Source organism: Aphidius gifuensis, linkage group LG3 (assembly GCF_014905175.1).
Source record: "Aphidius gifuensis isolate YNYX2018 linkage group LG3, ASM1490517v1, whole genome shotgun sequence".
Lineage (NCBI taxonomy): Eukaryota > Metazoa > Arthropoda > Insecta > Hymenoptera > Braconidae > Aphidius > Aphidius gifuensis.
Genome location: NC_057790.1, coordinates 5256496 through 5276653, shown reverse-complemented (window position 1 = coordinate 5276653; position 20158 = coordinate 5256496). Strand labels below are relative to the sequence as shown.

General features: G+C 24.8%; 1 protein-coding gene across 2 annotated transcripts in view; it reads right to left on the bottom strand.

Moving 5' to 3' along the window:
• Positions 1-40: 40 nt before the first annotated feature.
• Positions 41-20158, bottom strand: part of LOC122851628 (dipeptidase 1-like) — a 42013-nt gene continuing 21895 nt past the window's right edge. For both annotated transcript variants that reach the window (XM_044150982.1, XM_044150981.1), the window contains exons 4-13: positions 18396-18676; positions 18161-18317; positions 11778-11910; positions 10521-10671; positions 8051-8120; positions 7499-7675; positions 4066-4150; positions 3871-3946; positions 3303-3441; positions 41-3207 (exon numbers count right to left, since the gene is read on the bottom strand). In XM_044150982.1, the coding sequence (XP_044006917.1) occupies positions 3118-3207; positions 3303-3441; positions 3871-3946; positions 4066-4150; positions 7499-7675; positions 8051-8120; positions 10521-10671; positions 11778-11910; positions 18161-18317; positions 18396-18676 (1359 nt within the window). In that variant the 3' untranslated portion in view covers positions 41-3117. The remainder of the gene's footprint in view (positions 3208-3302; positions 3442-3870; positions 3947-4065; positions 4151-7498; positions 7676-8050; positions 8121-10520; positions 10672-11777; positions 11911-18160; positions 18318-18395; positions 18677-20158) is intronic.

Here is a 20158-nt window from a genome sequence, read left to right as displayed (position 1 = left end):
AAAATCGATAACCAGTGATGTAATACTGAGGCTATTATTATTTTGTTTTTATATTGATTGAATTTTTTTTTGTATGACAAGACAAATTAAAATTTTCACAAGTACAATTTATTCATTTAATATTCTCATGACATCATGAATACCTAACATCAAAAAAAAACTGAAACAACTATTTATTTATCTTATTTCATCATTCCTTCTGGGTCTATGTTTTTTTTTTTCTTTTTTTTCTTAATCCATAGCATTAAATGTCTTGAGTCTAAAGTTTTACTAGATTAATGATGTATCATCTTTTTTTTATCTTTGCTTGAAATGTGACGAAATCAGCGTGTGACTGATTATGATGAGCAATGAGCCAATAAAGTTATATTTTCATGTGTCAGTAGTAATAACGATGAATGGTCAGGCAAACGCCAATTCAATTCTGACTATATCTTTGTTATTTTTGCATGAAAAATAAAATTAAAAAAAAGTTTTAATCAATGTTAAATTAATCATTTAAAAAAAATTTATAAACATTTTGTAATTTCACGGTGTTTTTTTCCACTATAAATATTCATTTGTTGATAGAAAAAAAAAAGAAAAGTTTCGAGCTTTCAGTTAGTTGTGATAATTTCTGCATTTCCATCAGTTGACATATTAGTTTTACACACAGCATCACGATGAGATTTAAATAATTAATTTTTATTTTTAAAAGAATTTATTAATATAATTTATTTCTTATAATTATGTGAAAGAGTGCGTCATAAGAAATAGATTAGTGCACACGTGAATTCGTCACAACTTTTATTCATTTATATATATTTATTTTATTTTTTTTTTCAATAAATTAACAGCCAGACAAACAAGTCAATGGCAATATAGAATTTCAATATTTCCATTTTTCTAATTTAAAAAAATTTAACTAAATTTTTATTGATTTTTATTTTTCATATAAGTAAAAATTTACCTTGAGCGATTTTCTTAATTTTTTTTTTTGAATATTAATTTGTAATTTATTTGCAAAATCTAATCATTCAATGAAAATCACTCGATGAATTTTTTTTTTTTCAATTTATTATTTGATAACTGGTATGATAAAGATTTTGATAAAGATGTGTCTATTCAACTTAATTAAAACTTTCTATAAGATGTTGATTTATTTATTCATTTATTTTTTTTTTCATTGTATTATTTAATTTATACTATTTAATCCTCAGTCATTCCATGTAAAATCAATTATTCTTATGCATAAATTTTTTTTTTTTAATTTAAATTTCATTTTAACTATTTATGAATTCTTAATTATATGTTTCATTTCTGAAAATTCTACTAAAATTTTTATAGTTTTTTTTTTTTAAATTCATTCTTTTATTTCATTTTTTTTAAATTCTGTTTAATTTTCAAGTTTAAAATTACTGAAAATATTATATTTTTTATTTTTAAATTTTCACTTGACATACTTTTTGAATTATTCTAATTAATTTCAGCCTATTTATTGATTTAAAGATTTTTTTTTTATATTTCCATATTGTATAGAACAACAGGGATTATTATATAATTGAGTTAAATTTCACAGTGACATTGTTCTTACCCAGTTTTTCTCTGTCAATGAAATATTTTCAATTCTAGTATTTTTTTATTCTAAACTCTCATTATATATAATTTTTTAAATTCATTTATTTTCATGCAAATATGTTCAAGGTAAACATTTTCGCGTCGAGAATTCAATAAACAAATAAATTCTCTTGTTGACTCATTTATTAAATTTTCTTAATATCATTCCGTACCTATTTTTTTTGTTTAATTAAATTTTCTATTCGCATCTCAACGTTTGAGATAAACCGTATGTACATTTTTTTTTTTTCATTGATATAATTAGCTATAATTAATTACAATTATCATACCTATATATGCATTTTTATAATTTATATATTTATATGTATAATATACATACATACTTTTATCTGTCATTAATAATGACTCATTATGTATGAATACCTAGTTGTAGAGGAGCTGGTACAAATATGAAAAAAGATTGTAAATTTCAATTCAAATTATATTCATATATATTATTATTATATATATAAATATTTATTGACAACTTAAAAAAATCTTGTAGAGGAATAAAATGTGATTCCGTATTTGCATTATTATTGTTTTCTTTTTTTTTTTTTTTTTCATTTTCATTAATTCCATTCATATTATAAATATCCAAACTTTGGTTTTGTGCGTTTGGGCGTATGATTAATTATTAAATTAATTAATTTTTTTTTGTTTAACAATATTTTCTCTGAGTTCTAGGCAGTTTATTTATAAATTACTTTATTGTATTGATCAGTTAGGTTTTGGATTAATCGACGTATTTATTATTCTTATTATGAATTATTTTTGAATTAAACTAAAATTATCAAAGATATTTAAAATCATATATTTTCTATACAAGGTTTTTTTTTTTATTAATGTTTTTAATTTTTTATTTCCATCATACGTTATCTACAGATTTTTTTATTTCGTTAGTATATGAACACGTTTTTTTTTTTTGCATTGGAAAGAAATGTTTGATGGAAAATTTTCTTACTTAATATTTTTTAATTAATTTTAACTCACTGATTATCATTTTTAATTAATTTTTTATATATTGGCACTGGTCCTCAGTCCTCATTACAATGTTTCTTTGAATTTTTATTATTAATATTATTTTAAATTCTACTATTATACAATTATTCATTTTCATCCAATTGAATTATTATCAATTTGAATTCAATTTTTAAAATTCCATCCGTATCCTTTTTAATTGTTGAGCTCTAAAAAATTCAACACATCTCAGAACCATCAATATTGTTACATTTTATTAATATTTTATTATTATTATTATGATTCATTGTTTAAATATATATATGTTTTTTTATTTATTTTTTTTTTTAATAATAAAAATAAAAATAACAATGTGAATATTATTATAGAATAGTTTTTTTTTTAATTGTTCGATTTGAGTTTTTCTTTTTATTGAAAAAAGACAAATTATTTTTACGTTTTTACTACTCGTATTTTGGTGTTTGGATCTGGTGGACCATGTTCAATTTTTGGTGAATGTCCCAAGTCAAGAAATCCTGGAACAATTGTTCTCAAGGAAGATCAGGATGCACCATAAGCACATGCTGAATTATCTGGTGGACTTATTTTTTCTACTGGTAATACTGCTGCTTTTTGCCACTCGTCTCTTATCTAAAATTAAATTACATATTTAATCAATTATATAGCTTGATTAATTTAAATTTTTTAATTCAATAAATTATGAAAATATGATATGAGAAACTTACCTGTTCAACTTTAGCAAAAACTCGTAGTAAATTAAGACCAGCAAGTTTTTTTATATCATCCTCACTCCAAGTAGGATCCTCAAGTAATGTTGCCAGTAATTGAGGATATCTTGATACATCTTCAAGACCAGTTGGTGTACTACAATATATACCAAAAAAACAATTAAATTTTATCAATGTGTTTCATCTATAAAAACGTGCTTTTAATTATCTTTTTTTCTTTGTCAATCTATGTTACTTCAAAGACCAAAAATTAATTAATTTATCTGTAAATAGTTTTTGAAGTTCATTGATATATAACTTCAACAAACTTCCATATGAAGTAACATGAAATTCCAAAGAATAATTATCAACTTTTGTGGTTTCATGAAGTTAATAAAGTTAGTGATAAATTTGATTGATTTAAGTCATGAAGACTTTTGTCAACTACTTTTAAAATCAATTCGTATTTTAAATTTTTCATCTGTTAAAAAACTTTAAATAAAAAAATTAAATAGCAAATATTTTTCATTCCAAAACAAGTGAAAATAAGATATATAGTAATCGATAATTCAAAGATGAAACTTACAAATTTATTCCATCGAAACCAGCACCAATACCAACATGATCGATACCAGCTACTTTTCTTATGTGATTGATGTGTGCTAAAACAAATACACAAGACCAATTGATATGGGTTTTTTTAAAATCTATATATATTTTTTCCTTCATCATGCAGACGACAGATTGTTAAAGAAAAACAAATAGAAAAGTGTTCACTCACCGATCACGTCTTTTATCGTTGCTGTACTGTTGCACGTTATAAAGTACGTATAAAATGGTATCATGGCAACGCCACCATTTTTTGCCTGAAAAATAGAGTACAGTACCATGATGAATCAATTTCTTTACCATTATACTTATTGCTCATAAATTTTCAAGATAAAAAAATAAATAAATATACGACAATAACAATAAAAAAAAAAAAAATGGAAAATATAAGTCAAAAAAAATTGTCGCCTCATGTGTGCTCAGATGTTTATGTTTTTTTCGAGTGCCTCATCTTTCTTCAGTGCATCATAAACTTTATTATTTTTTTATATTTATATTTTCAATTTTTATTATTTTATTTATAAAACGTGAAGTGTGTCTATGTTACGTATGATTTATTTATGATTATGTATTTTGATTGATTGATCTATTCAGTAAATTAAACGTGAAAATTAACTAATTAGTATTTTCGTTCCTTTTACACGTCCTATCGTCAGCGTAGAAGAGGGTTGGAAATTTCTAGGGAGTAATTGATAATAACTCGAAATTATGAAAAAAAAAAATTTAATAAAACGTTAAATCACGGTGCCTCAAACCCACATTCGCTCTAAATTCAGCGCCGTTAATATTTTCATATGAAATAAATTTTTTTTAAATTATTGTTGCAGATGATATGAATTTGAATGGAACAAGACAACATCAATCGAAAGCTCTCCTCATCAACTGGAGTAATGGTGAGTTTAAAAATTTTTTAAATTTATTTTATTTTGATTTTTAGATAACTCTTTTGTATAGCTTTTAAAATTTTTTCTGTTAAATTTTTAAGACATTTAAATATTGCATTTAAACGTAGAAAAATAATTCATCTAAGACTGATATAATATATTTACGATTTCTTTATTTAAAACTTATTTAAGATTTAATATACTTCAAGTATATTTATGAAAAAAAAACTTTGTTTTTTAAATTTTGAAATAAAACAATATTACAAAGATGTCAGACGGATGTCCGTTTAAAAGTTTCGGCCCAGCTTGTCTTCCGGGTTTTGCCATATTTGCATCCGGTGATTTTGTTGATAGAATAAACTGGCATCCGCATAGCTCTGCAGCGAGTCAAACTGACGATGCAGATTGCATATAGAACGTGTATATGTAGATTGTATAAATACTCAAATATATCTATAGATAATAAAACATTACGACAATGCATTCTATAATATATAACATCATATATATATATTAGTGTAAACGTGAGGGGCCAAAGACTAATCCGTTGATTTATCTTTCCCAAAATCTCTATAGACATCATCGCATATTATACTCTGGAGGAAGTGATCTCTCCACTCACGTTGGAAATTTCAACTTTCTTGATAGTCGCGTGCATTGATCTAATATATGTATATAGGATATATTATTATACCCAAAGTGCATATCTATATATTATCATAAAGTTTTAACTAAAAGTTTTCCAAAACTCTTGAATCACTTTTGACAAAAATATAAAATTAAATAAAAATTACTTTTAATTTATTGTTCACCACATTTATAATTTTATTATACGTGTTGGGAATACTGCATTATAAAAGTAAAATTTTTTATTTCTCTTTTTCATTTAAATAAAACAAGATAGAGAAAAAAAATTATTTATCTAAAAAAAAAGTAGAAAATTAATACAAGTTTTGTTTAAAAAATTATGCAAGAAAAAATGTTTGTATAATTCTTTTTTTCTTATAGATATATAGGAAAGTTATTTGGTTTATTGATGATAACGTGTGAGGAAGATGATTTGCCCAAATTTCAAAAAGCATAGCACTGTGGTTTTACCCACATAAACCACAATTAACTGATCGTATATCTATTGATACATGAGGAGAGGAGTTTCACTTAGAGTTCGATACCATATCACTGTCTCACTCGAGAAAATTTATTGATCAAAGCTTTGTATATTTGAGTTATTTTGAGTTAATGGAAATACGTGTAATTATAATTAACCGTAAAATATTCATACACAAAGTAATTATTTAATACTACGTGAAATTTATTAAATAATAATCTTTAATGAAAAAGAAATCAATTTGATAGTAGCTCATAAGTATACAATGGGTTTATCCAAAATGGTATTTATTAATAACGATGACAAATATTGATTAAATTTAATAAATTTTTTTTTCTTTCTTTTATATATAAATAATTAAATATAATATTTTTTTAAAAATGTATTGTTGAATTAACTGATGGCCCTTGAAAGCATGATGCTATAGGCCAAGTGTTGGTTTGTGAACGATGATTAACCACGCTCAAAACAGTTTTGCCTGTGAAGGTCTACTAATTGACCCAGCTCGTTGGCTTTGACGCCTGATAATTAGCCTTCCCGCGACCCAATTTCATCAAGTAATATTATTTTTTTTTCTTTTTTTTAATTTATTCCATTATCTTAATTACCACTGTATTCAAAGAAAATTACAAAAAGAAAATAATTTTCATTAGAAAATTATTGTTTTTATTAAACCCATTGCAATTGATATAATTTAAATCAATTTTGAAACAGTAAAAAGCATTTGATAGTAAACTAATTAAATTTTTTTTTTCATTTTGAATTTGTTTATTCACAAAAAAAAACTTGGTAATTGCTAATGAAAAGTTGTTACTAATGTTTTTGAATCAATAAAATGCTTTTCTTCATATACATATTTTATATATAACAATGTTTTATTGACATTAAACTTTGAGACTCTTTTCGTTCAGAAAAACTTTGTGAAACCACTTTCATAGCTTTCATGATAAAGTTGAAACGAGAAAAAACGAATAAAATAAAAAAAAATAACAACGTATTATAATAAATTTGAAAATAAAAAAAAATATCCAATTTTCTATTTAAGTAGAGAATCCATTTGAGTGATTTTATTCATTGTTGAAATATGTAAAATAACAAGTAATTTAAATTTTTTATTTTTATTTATTTTTTTTTAATAATAATTATTATTTTTATTTGAAAAATAAATCTTTTTAATCTACTGACAATTAAATTGTCTTGTTTATGTTTGTTAACTAAACAAGCTCATGAAAAAAAAAGTAAATTAATAACAAAAATATTTAATTACTTTTAAATCAATTTTTAATTGAAATTTTCAACAACAATAGTTTAATTTTCGCTGTCATAATTCTGATTATAATTATTTCTTTACTATTTTAAAATAACATCTAAAAAAAAAAAAGGTACTTTGGTTATTTACCTGGATTGTTCATCGATCGTTATTTTAATTTTAATTATTTCCAACCCAAAATGACCTCATTGTTTTGTTATAATTTGAAAAAATTAAATTTTTTTTTTTTTTAAATAAAATAAAATGTTGAGTACGCACACACATTTGTCTTGACATCAAGTAACTCTACATTCGTTTTCTATTATACATAGATATTAAATAAAAAAATATAAAAAAAACTTACCAGATTTCTGAGCACGTCGTCAGGCACGTTTCTACTAGAATTGCAAAGAGCCCGTGCTGCACTGTGCGAGAATATGACCGGGGCACTTGTGATTTGTAGTGCGGCTCTCATTGTTCTCGTTGATACGTGTGAAAGATCCACAAGCATTCCAAGTCTATTTAATTCTCTCACAACTGCCTGTAATAATATTATTATTATTAATTATATGTAAAATATATTTTAAAAATAATTTTACATGTAATTATAATATTTCAATTTATCCATAAATGTCATTGAATGGACATAAAATATTCTGTGCAACATTATCTCTACATCACCACCCATATTAATAACAGCCATATTCCATCTATATATACCATAATATTCACATCGTATAACCCATCAAATATTCTCAATTTAATAGACCATTTTGTGGTACTTTTATCACTTTTATAGTACCTTTTATGGCTTAATAAAAAAATAGTGTTTACATCAAACAGATTTAAAACATCGTTAAGAGAAAAAGGAAAAAAAAAAATTATTAATGTAATTGTAATAAATATTGTTACATACTTTTCCAAATTCACTGAGACCTGGTATGTTGTCCTGTGTTGTATTGGTCTCACCAACTGAGCATACTGCCCTGCCGAGGAAATAAAAATTGCTGTTAAAAATGAATTTTCCTTTTTTTTTTTTTATTTTTATTTTCTAATTCATTTTTTTCATGCTCTAGCAAAGGCATTGGATAAGTGTAAAAGAGAAAAAAAAAATACAAGAATAATATTAAGTACAAAGAAAAGTAAAAAAAAATAAAAAAAATATTGTAGAGAAAAATAAAAAGATGGAGAGTGGGAAATAAAAAAAAAAAGATTTTATAAAAAAATGGTATACTCGTATAAATGTCTTCAGTGAGAAAAATGGAAAAGGCGAACAAATGTAGACGACTTTTGCTCTCCAAGTGTACACCACCACCACCACCCCCTAGGCAACATTAAACAGGTGCAGTTGTTTTTTGGAGTCTCTGTCATGCACGTTATACACACCCCCTATATAATATACACGAGTAATAAAAAAAATAAAAAGAAAATGTATACAGGAATTGCTAAGTCCGGTCGTAAGTTTGACTTTCAGAGTATACAACCGAGAAATTTACGTTCTACGTGAGCTCTAACCCTGGCTGACGTGATTTTTACAGTAGTACATGTTGCATTTTGTATTGACATAAGCAAAGTTAATAAATAAATAACATAAATAATAAAAAAATATCTGCGATAATAAAAACTTTACTGTTGGTTTTGTTTTTAAGATCGTAAAGTTATTATTTTATATTTAATTTAAATTTAAATATTTATATGTTTCATATTTTTATTTTATTTTACTTTGTGGTTGTTTTCGGGGGGGATTACAAGATGATGACCAAGTATTTACTTCAAAAGTATTTTAAATTCAAGATAAATTGAATAAAATACATGTGAAATTTCCATGTGACATGTACTCGAAACTAACTTACTGAAAGACTTACTGCATACATCTACATAAATTTTTAAATTTGACAAAAAATAATGACAGTAAAAATGTATAAAATTTAAAAACAATTCTACAGATATAATAGTACTAAAAAATACATAACTATTATAAATTTTTATTTTATTTTTTATTCGTTTTTTCGATTGAGTGAATTTTCTTTTTTTAAAAAAAAAAAAAAATTTATGATGTAGTTATTCATCACCGTCCAAGATCTAATCAGTTTTCGAAAGTTAAAAAAAAAAAAAATACAAAAATAATAAAAAAAAAAATTTTATATAAATTTATCATGTATAAGAAATGGACCGGACAAAATCAATAATTTAATAATATTCCTTTATTGATATTTATTTTGATTTATTAATATTAAAAAGTAGAAATATTTTGACAGCAATAAATTAAAAAAGGGCATTCAAGATAAAAAGAAAAAAATAAAATATAAAGGTATATTCAGCATGTGTCGTCTTATTCTTATGTGCGGCGGTAAACGGTTGTATAGATCACACAGCTTGTGTGTGATTCCGAGTTTTGTAAAATGGGAATATATGTACTGTTAAGGTTGAAGTGAATGGGTAATTTCACGTCAGCCAACTTCGCCAACAACCCAACTGTTTATTTACGATTCTGCAATGTAGACATCGTCGAGGGAGGCGTAAAAGTGAGGCTAGTCCAGCAAAAATTGAAAAGTCAAATAAATAGATGTGTGACTAGCAAAGAGCAAAGTATTGTAATAAATATATTTCTATGCATTTTGTAAAAAAAAAAAAAACAAAAAAAAAATATATGCATTTGAAGTAAATGGAGACACCGAGGCACCTAGGGATCACATGAACATGAGTATATTCTCTTTGGACCACAGAAAAAACAAGCGGGGAAAAAAAAAAAAAAAATTAGGGATATAAACATGATGGTAAAGAAAAATTCTGATTTGGCGCAATGGCTCTTTGGCCGACCAGAATAGTCATTTTTCTATTCAACGTACATAAAATCCCAGCCAACTTTTCACTTGCCCAGGGGTGTGTGTATATCTGTGTGCGAAATGCTACTGGGAATTTTCTGACCTTTATACCGAGGCCATTTACCATTTAATCGTGAACATTATTATTTTTATTTTATTTATTTTTTTGTCTTCTAAATGTATATACATTTTTTTTTTTCATCTACCTACGCAACAAATGAACAAATATATATTTATAAATATTTTTTTTCTCATCTTCAATATATAATCTAATTATATATTTTTTTTTTTTATCATTACTATCTATTAATAATTTGATTGACTGATAATTTTCTTCAATTTCTATCGATGCGTTTTGAAAATATCTCTCTTTATTTTCCACAACAAATAACTTATTATTATTAGAATTATTTTCGTCAGTTAATGAAAGAAAAAGAAAAAAGGTGAAAATAATTTGACAGAGATTAAGTGGTATAGATAAAACAAAGAAAGTTAAATAGATTTTTCGTTCAACTATTGTTTGTGATTATTATTACTTTTTTTTTTTTTTTTTTAACTCACCACGAAGTGTCGCAAGCGTGTGTCAGTGTTAGATATCGTGCTCCAAGTCCGTAAAATGTTCTCAGAACCCCAAGAGAGTTGCCTAGAGAGTGGCCGCCTTCAACGCCAATAAGACTTGCAATTTTGCCATCTCGATGAGCATTGATAAGACCTAAAATATATAATAGTAATAATAAATTTATATTCTTTTATGTTTTTATATTCTCTTGGCTCTACGTCTTTTTTTTTATTGGTATGGTTTTTTTAGTTTTTTTTTTCCAATTAGTGAATCATCAAGTTGAAGAGCCATTTAAATGCGATTCACCTTAAAATGCTTTGTTACAATTTTAGTATCTGCAATGCAGATGCACATGAAATATTACTCAACATTATATTCGCATATATATGAACCATACAAATACTGGACTACGTGTGTCATTTTCATGTAATCCTCTATTCATCTGTCACTATTAATATCAAGTACAATATATATTATAAATATTAAGATCAGTAATTTTAATATATAGAGTACATTTTGCGATGGTTTTTATGAAGATTAAATCTTGATTTTTACTTGAGTATAAAGTAATGACTTTAATACCAGCTGGAAATATTCGCAAGGGTCTTTTTTACTCTCCGTTAACTTTTCCGAAAAGTGACACAGTTGTTATACAAAAGTAGATAATAAAAAACAGAAACAAAATAAGGATAAACAAAAAAAAAAAAAAACAATAAAAAGTGACTGCCAAATTCAAAGTTTTTTTTTTTTGTGGTAAAATTCGGATATTATTTTTCGTATTCTTCAAGAAACTTTTGAACTTTTTTTGTTTTTTTTTTTTTTTTTTCTAACATACAAATATATTAAATAGTAAATTTTTTGATGTCCAATGTTACAGTTTAGTTTGCCCTCTTGACTGAATATGAAATTTCGTACTTATTGTTTTCTTTTTTTTTTTTTTACATTTATTCATTTTTTTTTTATTATTTTTATTTTTATAGGATACTGTCTTTTGCTTAACTTTACAGACGGATTGTCGAGATTTTATTATTTTCTATTTTTTTATTTAATCTCAAAGTTATTCAATCATTTTATTTATAGTGAACATAAAATTTTTCGCATATTATTACATATTATTATTATTATTATTTTATTGTTGAAAAATTTTATTTAAGTATTTTTATCATAATATTCATATTTTACGAGTGCGTTGAAAATAAAATTTATCAATTTTTTTTCTTTACTCAATTCAGTACAAAAAAAAATGTATATATATTTACCTCTTACTGATGTAACAAGTGTTAGATGTTGTGCATTCATCTCAGCCAATCTTCGAATAACATCAATTTGTTCAAGAGATAATTGTACAGCATTGAGTTGAGCTGCACCACAAGGCACATATGCCGACCAAAACTGTAGAAAATAAAGAATATATTATCCTCCTTTTACCAAAGAGCAAAAGATATATACTTTTTTTTTAAATCTTTTACTAAACCCATAAATAAACGTATTTAAAAAATGAAACTATTGCAAATCGTGTGAGTGTGAAACGATTGGATTATCACAAAAATCCCATCTCTTCCACCATATAAACACAGCAGATATGTTTGCACTTTATTTATAATCTATAGTGTTAAAAAAAAAAATGAATAATTTTTTTTTTTTTTTTTTAAATATTTATAGAATAAAAAAATAAAGGTCAAATGAAACGGAAAAATGTCAATTAAATGCGATGAATAATAAAAGTTCTTGATTGAAACAGAAAAAATAAAAATTATAACTTTAATAAATAGCTATTTTTATTTTCTAAAACTTTGAGTAATTAAAAAAACAAAAAAATTCATTTTTAAATGCCAAATATGAGTAATAATAATAACTATTATTATTTTAAACTGCAATAGGCATTTATAGCCTGACCGTTAATACGAAAACCTTTCTAATACACATATACGTAAATTGTATATATACTAAAATTTGGATTACCGTTGATTGTCAAATACTAAATAGATCTGTAGTATACATATGTACACAAAAATTTTAATACATATGTATGTGTATATTAAATACAAACGTACAATTTAAATTGAACAATTGGAAAATACATTTGTTGAAAATTCAATTGGTTTTCAAGGCACATAGTTTGACTAATATTGAACATTACAAACTACTTGATCCTGTCGATGATGGTTAACTCATACATGGCTCTTAATTTTGTTTCGTGTGAATAATACATATAATGATAGTGCATCATTATTATTATTGTTATTACTATTACTATTTATCAATCTATTTATAAATATCGATATATATTTATATTTAATATTTAATAATAATCTCTTTATATATAAAGTTAAACTTAACAAATATTTGTAAGCTGTTTATTATAAATTTATATATAATATTATATTGTTATTATAACAATAACAACAATATGAACTATTATTTAAAAAAAACAATACATTCACTTCATTTTGAAGGCATTTTATTCGTAGAGAAATTGATTAAACGGATTAAATGTCAAAATAGTTGAAGCAAAAATAATAAAATTGAATAAAAAATCTAAAAATAATTGAAATTAATTTTTATAACAATTAGCATAATTTTATAAAATTTAGACTTAGAAATATTCCTCGAACCATCAGAATCTCTAGCCAATATTTGACATTTTTTTTTCGTTTAGTTTTACTCTTGATTGAGACATAACAAAAGTGAGCTTTTTTTTTTTACAATTTTGCACCTTGTTAAATAAATATATAATGCTAGTTTAGTGTCAATGACCTCAAAAATCGGTAGTATAACATTGATAACTTTTGTCTTTTTCATCTAATTTACTTCAAGGTTAAAAATATTTTTTTTTTTTTACATATTTCATTTGATTTTTGTGTTGATATAATAGTAGAGAATTTTCGTGTATGATCTAGTGCTTTTTGGTCTAGGTATATACTATAGTACTGCTCTCCACAGGCCACTTTTACAAGTGAGTATGCTTTTATGCATAAGCGCTCTGAGCGTTGAACTTTACCAATGCGGATTTTCTACTCATAGCTTCCATTAATACAACTTTGGCTTACAACTTCTGTTTTTGCTTGCTTCACTTTTGTTTTTTTCTCTACTTTGCTTTATCCATTTTTACATTTTTACATTTTTTTTTTTTTTTTGCTACACTGCAGTGTAATATCAGTTTGTATACCAGTTTGTCTGTTTACGAAAGATTGCTGTGTACATGTATGTTTATGCTTATGAGTATATACTGTGTGTTTATTTACATGGAAAATGAGTCGTTTCATTTTACTCGAAAAGTTAACTTTTTGGCTTTTTTTAAATACATATATATATTTTTTTAAAACTTTATTTTATCTCTCAATTTACGCCTCAATATATATTTATATAACTTTTACCTTGTTTCATAAAATTTAATATTTGAATTTGATGGTCATTTTATTCTTGAAAATATTTATATGAGTCGATTAAATTTTTTATTGTATGATTTTTCCAAGTTTATTAATATTCATTTAACTGTGTAATATGTTAAATTTAATGTATATTGAAAGTAATTTTGTTTAGTTTTTTATTCAATTATTTAAACATACTTATATACTTTGTATGTTTTTATAAAAATTTTTAATATCTAGTTCAAAAAGAAATACATATGTATACACACACCATACTTGATATTGTAATTTCATTTTTTTACGAGTAAACTTTATGAGCTTAATGTGTCATATGTATGTGATATTTTATTATATTTATATGGCTTTTTAAAAGTAAAATGAAACGAGGCAAATGTCGGTTGAATTATTTTTATAAAAACGTAATAATATTTTTAAACGAAAATGCGTAAATACAGATGCAAACGAAAAAAAAAAAAAAGTTTTAAAAATAAAATACGGCTTTTCATGTATTTATATGAGTTTTTCATTAAATATGTGTTCAACTGGATGATTTTCAACATTTAATGAAAAACTTGTTTCCATTTGTAGCTCTACCCTCGATTATCATCTGTAAAACTTATACCTAATTTTTTTTTTTTTATTATTAAAATTTAGTTATATAAACATTATTAAAAAATCGAGATAAAAAAATATTTCAATCGAGATTTAAATGAATTTCTACAAATATATAATTTGAATGATCGTTTCCTTTCATCGTATGATTGAAAATATTTATCTCTGAATATTTTCAACACGCAAAGTATAGATATGGTGAAAAAAAAAAATAACATATGTAAGCACATTTGTTACCTTCATGACGATATCATTTTCGATATTGAACGAATCCATATATTGATAAATATATATCCGTTATGATGGTTTCACATGGAAAGGACTATTTATTGACGATATCAATTTCCGTTGATGGGTCAGAGTGGTTAGTTAATATAAATGTTGATGATGATTTTGAGTAAAGAGTACAACACATTGTTGATGATATGGTATAGTTTGATAAAATACTAACTACAAGTATCCATACACGATTAAAAGTAATATCATATATCAATTAATTATGTTAAATTATATATCTTCTCACTATTGGTACAATGTATTTCAATATGCACATTTTGTATATATAAATTAACATCTAAATTTTTGAGTTTATCTTAACTGGATACTTGATATTTTGATAGCATGTATATGCAATTTTGATAGGAAGCACTCAAAGTTATATGACATAATTCCAATATAGTTATAACTGTATACATGTATATAGAACGATATACACCACATGGCACAAGACTGAATTGATAAAGCCCATGAGTAGCCAAATGGGAGTTATTTCATTACATATATATGTATGTATATATCATACGAAGAAAAGGGGCCAAGGATTGAAAATGAAATTCCGAAATGCTAAAAATAAAATATGTATATTCTCTACTATATTGACCTGGTGTTTTCTATTACATATAGAAAAATAAAAAAAAAATATATGAAACAATAATTCATAGGCCATAAATTGTTATTGTTATTGTTCATATTTTTTTTTTCCATTTTCAAAATTCTATAGATGTATAGTGAAAAAAATATGACATATGCACATGAGTCAACTTGACCCACCACATTGTTTGTTATCCTATTGTTCATGTCAAATTCATTGATGGCTTAAAGCCCGAGTGTATCATTTCTTCCAAAACTTTATCATCAAAACATTTATTTTTCTAAAACATCAAATTTTTTTCATTTTTTTTCTGTTGAACCTGACCTAAATGTCAACAATGTGATTTTACTAAACTAATTGTTATTATTATTTTTTTTTATCAGTAATAAAACAATTGAATTTCAATTCAGGTCATTGAATTTAATTGAAACAGTATGAATTATTGAATAAAAAAAATAAATAAATTACCAAACAATTTATTGAATGAATAGCACAACAATGACATATTTACATCATCTACATGGTTGACCCAATTATGATTTAATTCTACATTAGGGTTGTTGAAAATTGAGTACATTAACTAAAGCTGGTATTCAAAATGATCAGAAGCTGTAATAGTGCTTCTTGCTGACCGGCCACCATCATCACCAATTTCTGATCCTCACTTTACTATTCTATTCAACCAGTCAACCAAGCATCCAACCAAATCCTTTCATCGATAAAGCAACGTCATTCAGTAATCTCAATACGTGATTGGCATATCGACACCTGTCAATATGTTAAATCAACTTGACTTTGTCAACTGTGAACTTGATGTAAATTTTATCATTATCTTAAATTCAATAGAAAATAAAAATAAAAGTTTTTAAATACAAACTATTACATTTAATATATTTATATTAATAAATAATATTTAAATTATAAATCTTTACAAAGTTTATATTAAAGAGTTTTTGTATAGTAGACTTTATAAAGCTAAATTAGCTTCAAAAGTTTATTGATTAGGCATCAGTTTTGCCAATATTCAATGACCTACTTTAATTTACAAAACTTGAAAAAAAAAATATTCCAATAGATTTTGAAACCTTTGAGTTTACTTTATTAATTCATTTGATGTATGTATATCAATATTTCTAAGCCAACTTGAAGATTCTTGGATGTTATAATCATGACAGTTAAATTTGGGAATTTGTATGAACAAGTGCCATGCCAGTGATATGCTTTTGGGGCAATACACTGATTTACAAATTGAAAATAAGAGGGAGAAGAGTGAGTACCAATTGCTGGCCAATTTCAAACGGGTTCTATGATGTAATCGAGCGTGAATAGAGGTAATCGACAAAGCTAAACTTTAGTATTGCATTTAGGTCATTTATCGAACAGAATATCACATTACTATGTTCCAATTGGCATACTTTGAAAGATGGACTACTAAAATCAGTATATTTGATTCTTGATATTCAATAATTTTCGTGGTTTATAAAAGGTGTTAAAATTATGTGAATATATATTTTGATATTATGTATCTACATTCAATTCACAATTGAAATATTTGTGACATTTTGAATTGAACTGGTTGGTTGGTTTGTTTCAATGCTTTGTCACGCTTCAATTCGCATTTATAATCTACATAATGAAGCAAGATTTGATATACATAATAATAATGTATATCAAATTAAGGACACACTGTGTTGGCTCAATAATTCATTATGCTTATTCAGAGTATATCTGAATGGATGCATTTAGCTATTTTTTTTTTTTTAATTTCATAAACTTCATTTACCTCATAGTTATGTCTTTTTTTCTAGTTGATTCAATTAATATATAGAAAATGAAAAATATTAAATAGAGTAGTAGTAATAATACAAGTAGAATTTTTTTATATGATTCTATTGATTGATTCAGTTTTTTTTTCTTCTTTTTTTGTTGATAACTTTGTGGAAAAGAAAATTGCTGGTGACATTAAATCTCGAAGGATGTCTCGTTTGGACAAAACTTAGCTCACTTGTTGACCTACCTCATGTACTATCGTAATTTATCGAGATCCCTTGCTATAGACTTGTATCCAGCAAAATTTATCTTGTGATCAATGTATATAATCCCAACAGTGAGTCAAGTAAACAAAATATATATATATACTAAAAAAATATAAGGCACACCATCATTTTTCGAGAGTTATATTGTCCCATTGTGGACTAGTTTACTGATAAAATAATTTATTTTTTACTTAATCTTTACTAAGAATTATTATATATAAAAACCAACCAATGAAAATCAATGTGTAGTATTACAAAAAATGATAACATATATCGTAATAGACAACTATATGCTAGCTATAAGCACCACTTCATCGACACATATAACAAGCTTGAAAATTTGATCTCTATCATTTGATGTTGTATTTTTATTTATTTATTTATTTTTTTAAAATGAAAAAAAAAACTCGTTTTGTTGATAGCGAAACATGATAGTTAAATAATACAAAAGTGCTTATGCAATAAAACAACATGAAAAGTCGATATCTCGTTACAAATGAAATGGCAAAGTTGTATATCTATTTACTCGCTGACATTGTACAGAAAGTTTTTTTTTTTCATTTTTACTATTTATTTATTTACTCGATTGGCATTCAGTTTATTGTTTATAGCTGGGTAAATAGAGTTGACCCGATGTTTCGATTGAAACATATATTATATAAAAGAAATGAAATTTTAAGTAATAATAAAATTGAAGAAAGCTTTGTAAACTGTACAATGTATTTATGTCAATAAAAAATAATGAAACATACCTGGGCTCCAACGAGACCAGCTCTCAATCTTGGTATATCAGTGTGACTCCAGTCTGATCTTGCCCATGGATCAACTCTACCAAGATCACTACTTAAATTCATTTCACCAAGTTGATTGTGAACAAATTTTCTTACATTCCAAGGAAGATCATTATGCCTAAATTAAATATTATTATTTAATTATTAATAATAGATAAATGATTAATTAATAATAAATATTTATTTATTTACTAACCCATCTATAAGAGGCACTTCAGTGAGTATCCTTCTGATAACTTCAAGTCTTTGTTGATGTGTTGCTGGTGCAGAATGTAAAAAAAATGGTACACATAAACCACCCATCAATAATGCACCAATAAATAATAATACTGGTGCTAAAGTACGGCATTTATTTCTTGTATTTTGATCTCTTCTTTCTTTACTACCACCAGAACTTGGTGATTCCACACAGGGTGGTGGAAGACGAACTGTTCCGTTGCACGGTGCAACATCTGGTAATTCAGTTAGGCACGTTGTCTGTAATAAATGAAAAATTAATAATAACCTCTCTCAGTCAAATATAATACAAAAAAAATATATATATAGTGTATACCAAGTTTTTTCTACTAATGTAATTACTAATTACATTTAAGTTAAAAGTTACGAGATTTATATAAAAAGATTGCGATAATATATTTAATTCTTTTGATGATACTCAAAAATAATATTATTAAATGATGTTAACTTTATTACATAAATATATATCTTGAAATTTAAACCATTCAACTTTTAGCTGTTGTTGGTTGTGCCATTTAAAATAAAAAAAATTAAATTAAATTAAGATAGAAAAAAAAAAGTAAAATACAAAACACAGGTTTCTTTAGCCTCAGGTTTGGTGGAATAAGTTTGCCAACGGCTTTATATATAGTACAGCTAACTCAACTAACCTAGATACGACAGTTTCAAGATCTAATTTATTTTTCTTGATGTTTTTTTGCAAATATGAAACTTGAATAATTGTTCTTTTGAAAATCATTGAATTTATTGGGAAAAACTTTGATCTCATCTCAAATTTAGTTCAAGAATTGTTACATTATTATTGATGTGTAATTAATTAATTGCACATTTTCAATTCTATACAAACATCTTTTATCTAATAGAATATTATGTCAACAATGTTGATTTTGTAATGTTGTCGCGTAAATTTATCCGAGTGGTTTATCAAGGTGACGATGGAGCTTACAAATAGACTGTAACAAGGTGTCGTATAGTCACTTGAAGCTTGTGATATAGAGACATCAAAAGAAGGACAAGACGAAGAAATAAACAGCAAAATAGACAAGTAAAGGACATGAATGATGAGACTATATATTCATTTGTATATACATGTATACAAATTTATACATGTATATGAATATATTTGTTTATATATTGCAAAGGACTTGGAACTTTTGTTACATACATGTATTTAACAGTGTTGGCTATTTGACTTTGAACTATCAAGTTGTTTATAATTGTAGTGTACCAAGTGAGCTCAAAGACCATGTTGTTTGTTAGGTTTGTAAGTTTACAATACAACAACAATGTCAATGTAAACATTCAGATTTGTTTAATAATGTCTGTATTTCTTGTACAAGCCAATATTATCATACTTTTTAATTCTCTTTGTTGATTTAATTTAATTTAAAAATAAAGTCAAAATAAATTTTTTTTTTTTAATTAAAAATGTCATTCTAAAATTTGACATTTATTTATTTATGAACTCTCTTTTTTTTGTATTTTAAATTTCAACAATTAATCACGTTTATATAAATGATAGTTATTGTTTTATTTTTTCTATTGTTCAATCAAGTTGATAAAGTTTCAAAATATATAACTATATATTCATTAAATTGGCAAAAAAGAATTTGTGAGTTATACAGAAAAGAAACAAAAAAAATTTTAATTAAATGAAAACAAAATAAAATGAATATGTGGTATAATTTACTAGATAAAACAAGTTTCGCTTGATTTAATATC